Raw genomic sequence first — 17,220 nt, forward strand, 5'->3', positions numbered from 1 at the left:
CCTGTGGCCTGTGGCCTTCTGCTGGCTCGTAACGCACGCCGTGAAAAGGCGGTTTCAAACAAAGGTCGAAGAAAAAAGTTTGCCAGAAACTGTGAATGACTGCAACCACAAGAGGCCATTGGACACACGCGCCTTAAAACATTAAGATGAGCATTAAAGCAGGACATGCAGGCTGGAGATTCATTCATGTACAGACACAAAAGCAGCAGGCTGATTCACCCTCACAGCTGTCTCAGCACATGTATGACTCTGAGCACATCTGAGCAGCGCTGTTCGTCTTCACCATCATCTCCACGAAATGCAAAAGACGACAAAGAGACTGAAGCAGAAAATCAGATGATAGGATCAGTGAAGTAGGAAAACAGAGGTTTATTTTGCCCACGGCTACTTCTCATGAGCCTGGGGTTCGGGAACATCGCCGTGACAGCAGGATGTGGGCAGAGAGACCCTTGTTGACTGTGTGGGCAGGAGGAGGGACGTGAGGAAGGGGGAGTAACGGACACAGGATGAGGCAGAGCGCCGAGCAGCTCCATGAGGAATGTGAACACAAAGCTGAGCTAACGGCTGATTTAGCATCAGCTGAGAGCTGAGAGCAGACACACACTCGGGTCGTTCTGTCTTGTAAACTGTGTGCAGATAAACGACGTGCATACCGACGCTCGGCTGAGGCCGACGACAAGTTTGGCAACTGTGAGGCTGAGGGGACGACAGGGAGCATTCACACCACGCACCGGGCTATATTTAGCACCGGCAGGCTGGAACTGGACAGACCAGAATAATTCTGGGAATTACCACGATTCTTTTCAGTTTAGCACATTTTACTACAGATGCTACACGCTGCGTCCCCGCGTATAACACAGAACATCCATCCTTACGCTCGCCATTATGAGCTGAATAGCAGACAACATCAGCATTTAGCCCACAGGACTGGCAGAAGGGGAGAGAACAACATCAGGACGACTCAGATCATCGTAGCTCGTCTGGTGGTGGTGAAGCACACGCTTCCATCCTGGAGCCCAGACTTTCATTAATCCTGAGTGTCAGTTCAAAAACGTAATGTTATGAATAATTCAGTTTAATTTCATGACTGGATATTTTCTTTTGCCATTAATTGTAATGCAAAGTGGAGTTCGTCAAGTCTCTGAAATACTGCTGCTGCCTTAAATCACTGGAGCAGGAGGGAACAAACAGGGACAGACAGGAGCACAGGATGGGCTGCGACGCACAGGGGAGAGGAAGTGCACAGGTAGCAGAAAGGTGTCAGGTGAGAGTTTTACCTGTCTTTGGGCAGAAGCGGCCAACTGTATCTGGCAGAACTTCACAGCTTGGTCCAGAGCTACGTCCTCGTCCACCTGAGGCAGGAGAAGAGCAACACATCATCATCATACGCTCATGGTCGTATCCCACAGCATCACATCCTTCAACACATCTTTCCATTCAGTACGACAGCGCAGCAGTGAGGGGACCACTGTCCGTCCTATATTAACGAGCTGACCTGTCCTGTGTGCGTACTGTGCTGATTACTCACTGCACCGATGCCAACAAAAAATTCTGATTCTGTACGTGAGCCAGCAGGGTTTCTTCGGAGCCTCTGATCACAGCAGCGGCAAATTCAGACCCACATTAAGGCCCAGTACAGTCAGTGGATGTGTGGGAGTTGGCAAGCTCGGCTCCAGCCCAGCATCGTACGCTGAGCGGTAATCTCGCTCACGCAGCTGCTATGTTCCCTGCAGCAGCCTGTTGTAAGCAGCGGTTCAGGGACCCCCAAAAGGAGGATTTTTACAGCAGCTTCATTCTAAAATGATGCCAATTGTTAAACGGACTGAGTCAAGCTTCAGCGCATCACACAGGACAGCCCTCTGCTTTCAATTCATGTCTGAGAGACGGACAGCTTCCCGGTCGAACTCCACACAGTCCAGAGTGATGGCTTATCAACATCACATCACGATCAGAACAAAGTTCAACAAGGCGCTCGCAGGTGAAGCGAGAACACACGAGGCAGTGGCTGCTGGGAATGCACCACCTTAAGAGTGAACTGAAAGAGAAACGTGTCTAAACCATGAGGAAGTGATGAGAGAAACATACACACCAAAGACGCGAGGTGCATGTCTGAACTGCGGGCGCATGCAGCTGTGCAACGCAGCAGACCATGAAACCACGACGCATCTGCAGTTTGTGCAAGCAGGAGCGCAACCAGAAGATGCTTCTGGAAGATGTCCGAGCGTACGAGCTGCACCACTCACTGGGTGACAGGAAGCACGTCGTGGCTGGCTGTGGTTACTTTCTCTTAAGGGTGCATCCGTGAATGTGTTCTCTTTGAATTAAAAAAATAAATCCTATCTCCTCCGATTCCTTCTTCTCCTCTTTAGCTGTCCCTCGCCTACTGCCCTCCCACTCCAGCTACAGCTCTGCATTTCAAGGCCAATGGCAAGGCAGCTTCTGTGGGGCCGGCATTGATCTTCAGCTCAATACGGCTACAAGCTGATGTGGGCTGTTCTGCTTCTACATCAGAGCCGCAGAGAGAAGAACTGAAGTCGGACTAACTTTCAACAGCTGAGGAACTTTTGCTCTACAGAGATGCAAAGAAACATCTCGCTGCTCTGACACTTCCTGTGCAGGAGAGGGATGATATAATGATCTACAAAGGTCACATAAGCACAGTTACACAGACAGCAGCACCTTAATAACACATTGCTTAAAGGATGAAAACCCTACAGTTTTGCAGTAATCTCACTGTGACGACACTACGCGACGACAGGCTTCAGGCCTGCACTCATTACATACAGTACAACTGACTGTGAGCGCAAACCGTCTGACAGCCAGCGAACGCAGTGACGAGAGGCATCAGACGGATCCACAGCAGCTTGTGACAACATGTAAAAAAACAAAAAAAAAACCCAGTTCATCTTAAAAACACCCTGTAGGCTAATTTTAGACTCGAGAACCTGTTTCAGGAGTGACGGCACAAAGTCCAGAGTCACCGAGGTTGAATTTGGGTGAACTACTAAAAACACAACCGCAGAGTCAAAGAGGGAAAGTCCCCGTTCTGCAGTGGGCGTAGTGTTAGTAATTCAGTTAGAGGAGGGGTTTCCCGAGCCCACTGCATGATGCATGACTTTGCAAATAAAAAAAAAAAAAAAGGTCGCAGCACATAAACTCACTACAATGAGATCATGTGAAGTAACGTGTGCTGCACCCTGAAGACGTTACCTGTTTGATCAGCATGTAAGTCTCTGACATGATCTTCTCAATGCGCCCCAGGTCGTAGGTCATGACCTTCTGGCCCTGCTGCCACACCCTGTAGGCATCGAGCAGTAACGTTTTCCCAGACTCCACGTCCTCCAGAAGCTTCCTTTTCCTGTTTGGCCGTCGCACTGACCCCTGATCAGTCCCGCCGGCTGCCACGGTCACCTTGGGTGCTGCGACTTGGAGCTGCTGCTGCCTGGAACTGATACTGAGCTCCTCCAGAGACAGCTCTGGTGTCCGGCTGCTCTCCGTCGCTTTCTGCTCCACAGCGCTCAGGGAGGTCTCAGCCTCTGTTTGGTTGCCCTGAGAATCTGAGGCAGTGGGGGGTCTCCTCCAGCTGCCCCCGTCCAGCTCCATGGGCTCCTCCGGCCCTGCTTTGAGCCCCTCACTCCCAGCAGTCTCCACCTTCCCGGGGAAGCTCTCCTGAACTTTACTCTCTTTATCTATGGATGGCGGTGGGGGAATGAGTTGTGCCTGGGGGGCTTCCTTGGGCCCCGTGTCGGCGGCACAGACCCCCTCTGTGAGCCCAGGCTTCTTAGGCAGAACATGCTTGCTGTCCTCTGAGCTGGGCCTGTTGGATGCGTCCGTTGTGGTCATCTCCCCCATGGAGGGCGGCGGCGCTTTGTGAAGCTGCTCAGACACCTGAAAGAGAGCAGAGCCTGTCAAAACACGAAGCGGCTGCATGCCAGACGGCCGCAGCGCTGAGCGGCTCTCGGCTCTTAATGTGTGTGTAGAAGTGATTTGTGTTTCCTTACCCCTGTGAGACTGTTCAGATTGTCCTCCAGGACTTTTACAGTTAGGAAAAATGCTCTCTTGGCCAAAACCTGGCGATCAACATCCCGTAAATACTTCCTTCATGGGTGAGAAAGAAGCGAGAGAGGAGTTGTCATGGAGCAAATACACACTACACAACAGAAACAGCAGCGTCACACAAAGACGGTCCTTACTTTCCCTGGTCAGGGGTTCTCTGCAGCATGAAAGACACTTTCAGCAGAGTGTCGTGATCCTTAAGCTGAGACAGCACCTCCAGCAAGAGGACAATGGATCGGTTCATATGAGATGCAAAACTTCCTGGGCGATCAATCTCATCTACTGGAATACGCCAGATGCCCTGCAGGAGCGAGGAGGACAGAAGAAGCAGAAGGTGGAGTTGAGTTCGACCGTGCCACAAACAGCAAAGCGCTGGAGGAACGCGGCACAGACGCAGCATGGGGGCAGCATGTAACCGCTTTCACTTTCAACTAGACAACAAACCAACAAGCTAATCTGTGAAAGTTTCTGTTTTTAGGAGTGCTCTCCGCTGCTACCTCAGGTTTTCAAAAGCACACGGAAACCATTAACAGAGAGACATGGGAAACACTGAAAGGAAAGAAAGTTGAAAGCAAGAGGAATTAATGGGAGTTAAAAACATGGCATTCAAAGAAGAAAGTCCTAATGAGGGGATGGAAAGGCGGCAGGAGAGATCTTGTGGACTGGCTGGCCATGTAGGAGGTGGGAAGGGAGGGATGGGGGGGGCTTTCTCTCTGGGCACACATGATAGGCAGCCTCATTAGTGCTCAGCTCGGTCCAAGCGATGCAACAGAGCAGCAGACCGGCTGCCAACAAACACAGCCTCCTTTGCACAAAGCGTGATAAGGTTTTTTTTTGATGGACGAGTCCACCTTTTCAGCGAGCACATGTCCTCTCAGCAGGTGAAGCGAGGCGAGGCTCTGCACTCTGAAGCTACTGATGCGAGTGCAGATGGTGGCCTAGGCTGCGTACAGTCACAAAGCACACGGCACAGAGTGCAGCTTCTGGCCTCAGAAAACGTGTGCGAGGCAAAACAAAGATGACCGTCTCAGGGTGGAACAAAACGAACGAGAAGGAGCGAGGAGCGAGGTGGAGCGAGGAGGAGCGTGGGGCTCCTCCTCGCTGACAGATGACATTTTCAAAGCCGCTGGAGAGGAACAGTACAGGAAGGAGAAGCAAATAAAGCTATCAAAACAAATCACATTCCTGAGGACGGGCAGCTCGCTCGCCGAGGACGTGTCTGATCTGGACATCTACAATGTAAGACACAAACCCGTCCCAGGACACCCGTCCCTGCGCGATTAATCCAAACCTGCCTCTGAAAAGCCCTAAATCAAGGAGGTGTTGTCATTTTCAGTTCATGGAGGCCACTGGTGAGATGATCCCAGATCAGATCAGGTGGTCGACTAAAACCTCTGAAGAACAAACGTGAAAACAACAATGGGTTATAATCACAACAACAACAACAACAACTGTTATTATCATTCTTATCACTCGATGAATCAGGAAGGCTTGAGGAGGTTTTAACCTTTCAATGCACAGATTATCAAAAGCTCCCACCAGGAGCGGGACAAGTCCGACGAGGGGGTGGGCTCGGCTCACTTAGAAAAACATCTCTAATGGAGGAGAGTTGTTCTTCATCAGAGAACCATCCAACCACAGCAAATCTGTTTAGGGAGAGCAGAGCCATGGCTTTGCACAGATTATGCTGTAGCACAACAGCTAAAGCAGATTTGTAAGACTTTAACTGCTGATTTTAAGCATCTTTTTCCCTTTTTTGTGAGAGAAAATATGACCACTGCTTGATATCTGGAGCAACAGCTTTGGCACAGATGTGGCCAATACATCATCCATCACGCACAAAGATAAATAAATAAGATGCACAGCAGGCGAGGGATGATGGGATAAATGTATGATAAGAGACTCTTTGGTCCAGGTGGAATCTGATCTTCAGTCTCTTCGTTTGGTTGTAGAGGATGAGGATAAAGTGGACCGTGGACACATCACATCATTAAGTAGTCCTAATTAGTCACTTATTCATGTCTTCCAGGGGAGTGAAGAGCAGGGCCTCAGGCCTGATGGGCCCCCGGGGCCACAACACACAGCTGGCTGTCTCTGGAGGAAAACCCTCCACCTGTTCTCGACCTGTCGTCTTCATCCTCTCATGTCTTAGCACGCCATCAGTGACCAACGGTCAAACTTGTTAACAGCAGGGAAGTCGCACAGTGTGTCATGAGACAAACAGCAGCCGTTCGTGCATCTTATCAGTAACAACAGGTTCTCCGTTTCACCAGCCAACTACAACTTTGATGCTCAGATTTCACAGGGGTGGTTACCCGCTAATGCTAGCAGGCAGGTGGGTGGTGTAATCCTACATGCAGAACCACTGAGGAGGAGTACATTCGTTTCTTCAAGAGTACCGCTGGTTTAAAAACACCACACAAGTACAACACGAGCTCCGTTTCTACAAGACGACACACAGGAACTCCTCAACAGGAACTTGCTCGATTTAGTGAAAGTCAGAGGGAAAGAGAAAGCGACTCACCATCACCAAAGAAAGCTACTCCACGGCACCTGTGTCAGTATTCTTTTGGACAGTTTCCTGCTGGCGGCAGCAGCGCCGGCAGCCCCGGCAGCGCCTCCACCCTGAAAGAGGCTCACGCTCAGAGAGCAGAGGGTGGGCTGCATTTGGGTGCGAGGGCAGCGAGAGCTGCAGGAGAAGAGAGGAGGAACGCACCGCTGCACACAGCAGAGCAGGAGCACAAGAGGAGGAGGACGGCAGCTGGCGTGGCGAGAGGAGAAACCGTGCCGGAGTCCGGGCCTATAGGCTCAGTGTGCCGCTGACAGGCGAGCTGAGGCGCTCCTCTGCTGCTTTCAAACCCTGCCATCTCAAAACAAAAACACCCACGCACTCCATCTCCGCTCTCCCCTGACCCCAGCCTGCTGGAGTCCTTCCCCCCTCCTCCCTTCCTCTCTCTCACTATACACAGCGTACAGCCAATCCTCGCAGGCCTCCGCCAGCCAATCGGAGGCGGCCGGAGGAACTCCCGCCCATTAGTGCACACCCACACAATACACACACAAACAGAGGAGTGAGAGAGAGTAATGAGGAAGCAGAGCGAGTGCAACAGAGAGAGGAGATGAGTAGAGCGAATGAAAGCCAGGGGGAGGGGTGGAGCGTGATCGCCCTGAAGACGGAGCAACAGGAAAAGAACAAGAGAGCATAAACTGACTGAAAAATGAACTCCGTGCTACCACATCAGGGTGGGGGGAGGCATGAGGAGGGCGGCACGCAGAGAGTGACAAAGAGCCAGAAAGTGCGTGAAAAGGGGACAGACCGTGTGAGGAAAAGCCCCCCATGAACCACACAAACCACAGGCTGAAGCACAAACACACACACAGCATTTCCTCAGCCCTCACCTCCTTCCTTTCAACTCCGCTCGTGCCCCTCCAGCCGGCCACCATAAACATATTAAGCAAACACACCTTGTTTTTCCTGCTTCCTGTTGTGTGACAGAGGGAAAAAAAAGAAAACTGCTGAAAAAGCTCAGCTGAAGAAGGAAACTGAAAACATGCTGGCAGCCAGACTCAATCCTCCAAAATGCAAATCAGAATATCAACTTCTACAAAACGTGTTCATTGGGCCAGCACTCCTCCCCTAAGAAAAAAATAAAACAAGGTTCTCCTGAGTGGAGCTCCTCCTCCTCCACCGTGCACAGCTGAACACACAAAGCTTTGAGTCATACATCAAACCACCAAACCAAGTGTAACTGCTGCCCAGAAGACCATCCTAACCTAATATGAGGAGGCGCAGAGGCTTACCGATGAGCAAAGTTACACTCAAATCAACACGAGCGCTCGCTCTGAAAAGACAAAACATGCTCAGAACAGCCTCTCTGAAAAGTTACAAGACCGGGATGGATTTTCTGAAAAGCAGCGACGAGGACATCCATTTTCTGAGCGTCGCAGAGAGTGAGCATGCGAGTGGGTGGAAGAATATGTAAGCAAGAGAGAGTGTGTGTGTGTGTGTGTGTGTGTGGTGTGTCAGGCTGGGGGTGAGGAGGGAGGAGGTGACGCCGTGCCTGAGCGAGCACACAGGGACTCCTCACGATCGCTCCACGGTGCTCCTGAGCAGCCACAGGGCCTGAGCAGCATTATCACCAACATGACCGGATTCAGCCTCGATGTTCTGCTACGAGCAGGAAGGTTTTACACCACAGCGTTCGAGACAACCTGCCAGCAGTGACGACTCGATCACACGTGCACTTTGTAGTAGCTTGTGAGATCTATGTCACGTCACAATGTTTGTGTCTTAAGAGGAGGATCCTCCCTTAAAACAGCCAAGCAGAGTCATTTACTGCATTACAGAGCAGCTGAAATGAAGCCTCTTCATCACCATCATCGTCACAGACTGCAGGGCGACACGAGACGTCTGTGACTGTGGAAACATCGACCTAATCCAAGATCATGTTGAACTGATAACAACCACATCACTATTATTAGTTTATTATTGGTTTAAAATTGAACTGGGCCTCCTGGAGAGCACTCCTGCTGACGACCGCACCAATAAATTATGCAACACAACCTCATGTGGATCATTTCTAAACAGCACTATATAGGTTACTTTATGCAGGCCCAGTTAATGTACCCCAGCCAAAGCCAGGAGGAAAAGTAGGCCATCATGACCTACATTAGAGGACTCAGCGTTCACCAGCGGACTCGCTGAGGTGCGTCCTCAGCTGAGATTCAAGTCTCCTTGACATCGAGGTGCCACAAGTGAGGCCATAAGTTTCACATGATCAACGCTCCGTCGGGATCTCGCGGCGGTCGACTCGAACGCTAGCGATATGTTTATCAACCGCTGACTGAGCGACGGCCGAGGCTCGAAGCTGTCGGCTCAGACTGACTCATTGAAAAAGATGGCTTCAAGGGTCCTGGTGCGAAATCTTCTTCTACCTGCTGAACAGCGGCTTTCTGTTCACGTTAAGGGGAAAGCTCGTACCCACCGTCCAAAGGCAGAAAACACTTTTTAACGTGTTTGAGCAGCTTTTTTATTCAACTCACGGACTCAATGGAAACAGGCATGTTTGATTAATATTTAGGAAGGTTTGCACTGTCCTACGGCAGAGAGAGAGACGGGGCTTGGTTTGGAGGGAACACTAAAGCTCCAACAGTTGGTGAGCCACGGCGGCAGGTTTGCCTCCAGAAGGGGCTCTGCGAGAAGCCAGTGGGAGCCAGAGCGCTGCAGAGCTCTCCTCCAGCTCAGACCTGGCCCACACTGCCTCTACAGTCTGTTAGCAGAAGCCTTCTGGAGTCAGCATTTGACTCTACAGACGACACAATCGACTATGTCCAAAATAACGTGCACCACAAAAATATGGCCTGACAGCTGACTGATAAGAGGCGCTGACACGATCTGACACTCTGCTTGCATTAGCCGCTCCGTAACAACAGTGGGAACATTTGAGCTTTGACAAATCGCACAAGGAGGACATCAGAAAGCAAGCCAATGTCTGCGCACGCTGAAAAGACATAATGTCTGCTTCAAGTGGAAGGAGGTAAATAAACTGACATGCAGAACAGATGACAGATTCAGACAGTAATCTCCTCCACTGGAACCCAACAGAGGCCTTGTAATTCTGAGAGGCAGATAATTCAACAATCCCCCCACTGTGTGGCTCCATTTATAGCAGCGCTTGTATCCAGTGATCCATATTTAGGGCTGATTTTTGTGCATCCGGTCGAATTATGTAAATAATATGTGTGAAAAGGGTAAACCTAACTGTAGTACGCCAATCACTCGCTCAGAGCAGACAGCTCGTTAGTCACAAACGTGAGGACACACTTCAGAGCTTCACAGGTTCTTCCTCTGGGAGTCTCCATCAGCTGCTGCTGGGCAGTTAAGGATGAGCATGAAGCTAAACTTTAACAACATGGACAAGTCACAGTCATTTTAAGCAGTTTGTAGTCAGGCATGAGCAGCGCTGCTGTGTGCACATGAACAAACAAGTTTGTCTGTTTGCAATAGGACAGAAAAAAGACCATTTAGCTTGTGGAGTAGCTCGCTAACACGTCCTGACCTGACATCAACGTGTGCAGGCTGCAGGCCAACGTATGATAACCACAAGTTTAACTAAAGAATACTCATGACAACACCTCTTACGAGGTATCTCCACCACATTCATCCACACATGCCCAGATTCCCTCAAGCAGTGCTGGCCTGAAGCCACTTTGAGAAACAACAACTTTCTCAACGTCACAGTCAGTCCAGCTGGATATTTTCTGTTGGTCCTGCTTCATGAACAGACGTTAATGAGGCAGTTTTTCACTGTGCAGGCATGCAGGAGTGATGACAGGTGTCTGCAAAGCGTACGAAGCAGCGTGTGGTGACATGACGACACGGACAGAAGGGAAAAACACACGCAGGCATGTTAAGCCCTGACTTACGTTGAACAGGTTTGTCTTGTTTCTTTCGCAGAAAAGTCCTTGTGCTGGCATGTGCTTCAGCTGTTGCCATGGGACACTGCTTCCTAGCAACACATCTCGGGCCCACTGTAGGTTCTGTGGTGGGAAATAAATAAATAAATAAATGAAGAAATCCTCATGCATGTGTATGTACATGTTATATATAAACACACACACACACAACAGAATTCCTCCAGGGAAAAGCCAGAGGATAGCCCTCACCATCAGTCACACACAGATGTATCCCAGCATGCACTATTCAACATCTCTAAAGCAGAAAAAGGAGGAAAATGTGCTCACAATCAGGAAGAGGCAGACCTCCTTCCACAGTGTGATGACTCACAAATCAGTGTCTACACCAGCGCTGCTCGAGAAGATAGCAAGCCAACGCCACTTCACGTTATCTCTCACAGAGCCGGCAGCCTGTGGCGTGAAATCACCGGCCTCCGTCCCGGGAGTGAGGACAAAGCCGGCCGGCCGGTCGAGTGAGCGGACCACAGAGGGGTTTAAGGTGGGAGGTGTCGGGGTGCTGCAGCTCAGCAACATGTGTCAACAGCATCACATCAACTGACTGTCATCGAGCGCTGCCAGGCTGCTGATACCTCCATCAGAGGCACGAACCGAGGGAAGCCTTCCCACCTATATATATATATCTATGTGTGTGTGTGTGTGTGTGTGTATGTGTACATGTGCACATTAACCAATATATATATATATATATATATATATGTAACCTATATGAAGAGCGAGCTACGACCTCACCTTTATAAAGTATGGACAAATGCTGTATTAAAAAGGTTCAACAAACAAAGTGCTGACAGAAGGACGCCGCCGCAGTGAAGCTCAACACAAAGTCTCGGTGCCAAACTGGCTAAGAGAGCGCTGCGCTAACACCCACGCACACCTCTGCCCACAGAGCCTCACAGCCAACACAGGCTGTTTCAGAAACTCGTGCATCACCGCTGAGCTCAGACCCACAACGACATTAAAATAAATTAATTGATTCACCCTAAAAATGCTCATGTGAGTTCTGAGGAAACTGTTGGAGCATCTTCTGTAAAGGTCACCGTTAACGGCGGGGATGCTGATGATAGGTGTGCGGCTCAGGTTTAATGGACGACTCGGCCTCTAAATGCAACAGGAACGGACCGGTGCCCTCAGTCGACGGGGGCGCACTGACCTGATGGGTCTTGCTGCTGGTGTAGAAGTAGGCCAGGCGGTACAGACTCTTGTAGTGCTGAGGGAAGCGGCCAAGGCAGAGGAAGAGGGCGCGGACGCACATCTCCACCAGCATTCGCCTCTGGTCGGCCCGCTCCGCAGGCAGCGCTTTGGGCACCTCGATCACCTCCGCGGGGGGCTCGGGCTTCCTCTTCCCCTCGCTGGCCGGGGTCTGAGGAGCAGCCTGATGAGAGGGGGCCGGCTTCGGAGGGGTGGCTGGGACAGGCAGAGGATGAGGACAAGGGTCTGCGGAGGCTTTGGGAGCTGAAGCCTCAGGGAGCGTCACCACTACTGATTCTTCTACTTCCTGGATAACTTTTTCTTCTGTCTGGATGCCAGAATGTTCTCCATGTGATGCTACAGGAGGATTTAAATACAAGACTCAAGCACTTTAAGTCAACAACACCCCTTCTGTAGCACATTTTTCATGTGTGCTGTCAAATGAACTGACTCCATTCAGCTTAAACAATGCAACAGCAGAGCTAAACGCAGCCAGAACAGATCCGTCATTCAATCCCAGAGTACCTGTGTCCTCCGAGGCGGACTGGCCGTCCTTCACGGGGGTCGTGCTCTCGGATGACGATGAACTGACTTTCCCTGAAGCGGGTTTGTGGCTGCTGTCCTGCGAGCTGGTGGGATCTGTGAAGGCGTCCTGGGTGGAGTTGGAGTCAGAGAGCATCACCACCTCGCTGTCCTGACTGCGCTCTGCCAAAACAAAAAACACCATGGGTCACGCTGCCGGTCGCATGGACCCACACAAACACAAATGACTTCAGCCTTTGGGGCTATCGTGGCTAAAAACACTTACAAATATGTGTTTTCTGTCCAAAAAGTGGGGTTTACATATGTGATCTTTCAACGACAGATAAACTGAAACTACCGTACCCAAAATGTGTAACTGCATGCTTTACCATGCTGTGTCGCCTATTTTAGGATGCTGATTGGTGACCTGTTTCTAAAAGCCCAACACTCCCTGTTGTAACGTGGGGCAAAATAATAAATACAATTATGAAGCAAAAATAGGTCACGAGCAACAAATCCTTATTAGTGCATCCCTAACGACACACTGTTATAAAGAGAGATGGTTTGTTTCTGTAAGTGGTCCAAAACCAAAATGCCAGCTTTCCTCTTAATTGCCATGTTGTGCAGCCTCAGCAAAAACAAGGGAGGAAAAAAAAGTCCTTGGCAGAGAACTGTAAAAAACAGAGTCAGGGGGGCAACAAGCGTTTGCTATTTCAGTGAATAATGCACACAAAGGACTTTTCAGAGGAGTCACAGTCATGAGTTAACAGCAGAGCTACTACAGCACTGTAGATTCATGTGAACTGACAAAGAATGTGCTTCATTTAGGGTTAAAAACAGCCTCGTATAGAGTTTGGTGGGTTTTGAAGAGCAGTACCATTCAGGGAAGCCAGCCACATTGGAGACCTGGGCAGGCAGTAATCATGGTCAAACTCTGGTGAGGCTGTTGGAGATACGGGGAGCTGGTTTTAAAATAGAATCAAGAAAAGCTGTATCTAAGAATTTATGATTAAAAAAGATTTCCAAATCACTTAAATTTCTAGACAAATGAGTACAAATTTAATACCACTCCCCTCGAAAATGAAGAACCTGATTCAGACATCTTTGATATGACCTCAAATGTCTGGAAACTTTCAGTATCTCTGAGCTCAGGTTATGATCAATGGATAAAACCTGAAGCTGAAAGCACTTCAGACTCGACTGATCTCCTGTTTCACTGTCAATAGAGCAGCAACAAGATGACACATGATCAAAATCCTGAAAGAATACTTTAGAGGATGAACAGGAGCTCCGATCTGATGGAGGGATGTCTGAATCAGGCCTTCAGTCCTCTCACCTGGATGCGCTTAAAGCAGGACTCCAGCCAGAAACATACACCTACAAGCAAACATGTGCATGGTGGGGTGTTTTCTGACGTCAGTCTCAGGAGCCGTGTGCCAATAACAGGCCAACCACACTCTCCCTGACTTGGCATTTTCACACTAATCGGCCATAACTGGAAATTATATCCAATTAGAGGAAAATAGCAAACACATGATTCACGGGAGGTTTTGAAAATATCTCCGGGGAGTTCGACTTTCTGTCAAATTAAGCCCAAACTCAAATAAAATGTGACCACACCATACACCAGACATTTCAGTGAGCTGGTCCAGTCGTGAAGACATTCACCCCATTAGAACTACATGCATATAAATGGCAAAGCAGGTGGTAAAAAGCAAGCAGGCAAAGAGGTAGCAGGCAGGTAGGTAGGTAGGAAGGAATCTGGAAAGGGTGACAAAACTGGCAACATGGGCAATATGGCTGCATTATTTGCACATTCAAGCTAAACATGACACATGAGGGGGTGAGCAGATGTCACTGTTTCTGTCACATGGAGAGAATGACCAGGACCGGTTCCTCCCAGCAGCATTCAGGCCCCCGTCTCACAAAAACCTTCACAGTTAAAGCTCAGGAAATGTTGCCTTCAGCACCTGAAAATGAAACCCAGGCAGCTTTAACTCTGTCGTGCGAGCATGCAGCTGTCTTCTGTTCGTTCTGACGTCTCGGTTACACGATAAAACACCACAAACAGTTCCTTAGACAAACACACAGAAAGCGTCCGCTCTGAAATTCACACAAAGACAATCAGGACTGCTACACCGCAAGAGCACGAAGCTCCATAAAGATGGCGAGTGTGCGTGAGTCAAAGAGCTCACACTGTCCCAGACGAACGTCACTGAAAGAACCACTGACACATTAGTACACGAAAGTCTGCTCAGACACACAAACCACTCAATTCAAGTGCAGATCCACTGAAATAAACACATTTCTACACGTTTGTCGAGCTGCCACACGAGCACATGAAACTGGTATTCTTGATTAAATAAAACCCCCAAACTGTCAGAATGTTGCTTCATTCATCACTTCAGCCTGTTACTGACACACAGAGTGAACACTGACTGTCTTTGTTTACTTTTCAGCATTTAAATGGGCTGAATTACAATCCATTCATATGGATGAATGTAAAGGTTTCATTTTGGAGCCTCGTTACAGATTTCTGATTGAATATATGTGCTTGTGTGCAGCTCTTGTTTCTGTTTTCTCTGCTCTAAGCAATCTTAATTCCAATAAATTAAATTAAACACCTGATTAACTTTAAGTTATACTAAGTGAGGTGCCTCCTGATAAATGGTGACTGTAGCTAAGACTTGGTTTTTATTGGTAAATCACTCTGGATTAGCACCAAAGCAAACAAACTCTTACACTACCTGTGGTGTGGCGCCAGTCCACAGCACCTGACCGAGGCCACAAAACACACAACCTGCGAAGCTGCACAAATGTTAAAGGGAGGAGGAAGTTATAACAAAGCAACAAACTGCAAAACACTGGGAGAGGCAAGACGATCGGTGAGGAAAGAAAAAAGTCCAGCAATATAAGAGCGACTAGAAATGGATGTTATTTCAGCACACCCACGCACGCACGCACGCACACACACACACACACACACACACACACACACACACACACACACACACACACACACACACACACACACACACACGGCAGCCTTAATGCTCTCTGCAAAACTCAATCTATTTTTTCAACACTGCTGCTTTGTCACGCATCGTGAATTAGTCAAATAATCGGCAGCCATATTGCCCATTTCACCACATCCCAATCACCCAGTGCATGGGGATCATTGTAACTGAAACCACAGCCATTAAGCATGGTGATTAGCAATCTGAGCACTCCCCAGGGCTTCCTGTCCCAGTGCAGAAAGGGCAAAGAGCCCAACCCCAGAGGCAGTGTCTAGGACTGGGACTGTACCATCAGCCTGCTGCTCCTCATGCCGCTGCTGCTGCCACTGCTGCCGTCGGAGTGTTTTGCGTTTGGCGTAATCGTGGTCAAACGGCGTGGCCACATAAGGAGGGGATGTGAGACCTGGGGTGGCAGCGGATGGAAGGGAGGTGCTGAGGGCGTTCCCTATGCAAACTGACGAGCAGTTAAAGTCTTCATCCATCATGGAGGGCGGTTTCTCCCTGCAAGGAATCGAGAACAGCGTTGAGATCGAAAGTTCAGCCGTGAGGTCAAACGCTTTTTCTTAATCGCCGCTCAGTTCTACATCTGCCGCTTACTTTTCATGGGACCTCGGCATGCTCGGCATGCTCTTCTCTTCCCCTCTGGCAAAGGGCCCAGTCGCAGCTTCGACCAGCAAACTGAACAAGAGCTCGTGTTCCAGATCGGGCTCATTAGCCTCGAGTAGTTTTAGGATGGTGGCGCTGAGGCGGAAATGCAGCTAGAAGGGAGAAGTTGGAATGAGACGTTTAATGATCCGCAGGTGAGTCGACAGCCTCTTTATCTCAGACAACACAATCAATGTGACACAACACCAAAGTATCTGAGCTCGCAGTCACAGGTAGATTACCTCCAGGGCCTCCATGGCCAGGTCAGGAGGATTATGGTAATGGATTTTCCGGGGGTACCTGGCAGCTTCTTCATGCAGATAGTGTGCTGCCTATAAATATAAAGAGGAGAGAGTCACTGAGCCGACAGTCACACAGAGCAGCAAAGCAACAGAATTAACAAGTACAATGGGAGGAAGGAGTAAAACGAGGAGTAGAAGACGGATATGTGTGCTGGCTCCAGGGTTCAGTGCGTTCACGCTGCCCCCCCATCCTCCGCTGACCTCCGCGACTCTGTGTTTCATGCAGGTTCATCTGCCTCCACTGATCTCATCAGAACAACAGAGCTATGACTAACTCCATACATTGATCTCTCTACGAAAGAAAACAGCCTGCGAGGGCGGGAGGGCAGCGACCTTTGTGTCTGTAGGCAGGTTACGAAACAGCTCCAGAGAGAGCGAGAAGAGAAACGTCTGCAATCAAACCATTATTCCAAAAAGGTGTTTAATTCCCTGGTTTTTATCATCACGACAATCATATTGAACATTTCCCAACTTTCTCCTCTGACGTCTGTAAACTTGTGTTCATTACACTGAAGTACTCAGAGGTATTAGTTTTTTATTTGGCTAAAAAATGAGGTAATTAAAACAGATTGTAGTGTATTTTATGTCAGAAGGTGTGTTTTAAACCACCTTTAAGAGTTTGATCCTGTGAGAGAGCAGCGTTTCTACCTCCCACCATCAGAGTTCATCATTCCTCACAAACGCACGATGACCTGAAGCTGTTTACCTTTTTGTAAAGCTGCAGATATTCCACAGGAGTCTGTTTGCGTTTCTCTGCTATCTTCCCCAGCATGTAGTGAATGAGCCACTCCTCTTCATCGCTGTCGCACTCACAACGGGAAGCACCCTGGAAACACTGGAACGCCGTCTCCAGCATGGCGTCCCTCCTCTCCTCCATCTGAACCAAACAACACGAGCGGTCACACGGTGGAGTAACAGATCAATCGACTCTACAATGAAAAGTGACGGGATGTGACACCTGTTTGGTTCCCACAGAGAACATCTGACATGAAGGTGGACCTGACATCACCTGACGG

At 49.3% G+C, this 17,220-nt stretch overlaps 1 protein-coding gene across 1 annotated transcript in view; it reads right to left on the reverse strand.

The window, feature by feature from the left end:
• The window catches only part of cabin1 (calcineurin binding protein 1), a 31,825-nt gene that overhangs the window by 6,195 nt on the left and 8,410 nt on the right, over positions 1–17,220 (reverse strand). Inside the window, exons 24-35 of the mRNA XM_076729834.1 lie at positions 16,911–17,081; positions 16,145–16,234; positions 15,855–16,015; positions 15,547–15,758; positions 13,118–13,183; positions 12,244–12,423; positions 11,681–12,075; positions 10,483–10,596; positions 4,194–4,357; positions 4,002–4,098; positions 3,211–3,888; positions 1,278–1,352 (exon numbers count right to left, since the gene is read on the reverse strand). Coding sequence (XP_076585949.1) covers positions 1,278–1,352; positions 3,211–3,888; positions 4,002–4,098; positions 4,194–4,357; positions 10,483–10,596; positions 11,681–12,075; positions 12,244–12,423; positions 13,118–13,183; positions 15,547–15,758; positions 15,855–16,015; positions 16,145–16,234; positions 16,911–17,081 — 2,403 coding nt within the window. The remainder of the gene's footprint in view (positions 1–1,277; positions 1,353–3,210; positions 3,889–4,001; positions 4,099–4,193; positions 4,358–10,482; positions 10,597–11,680; positions 12,076–12,243; positions 12,424–13,117; positions 13,184–15,546; positions 15,759–15,854; positions 16,016–16,144; positions 16,235–16,910; positions 17,082–17,220) is intronic.

This window comes from Chaetodon auriga, chromosome 5 (assembly GCF_051107435.1).
Source record: "Chaetodon auriga isolate fChaAug3 chromosome 5, fChaAug3.hap1, whole genome shotgun sequence".
Classification (NCBI taxonomy): domain Eukaryota; kingdom Metazoa; phylum Chordata; class Actinopteri; order Chaetodontiformes; family Chaetodontidae; genus Chaetodon; species Chaetodon auriga.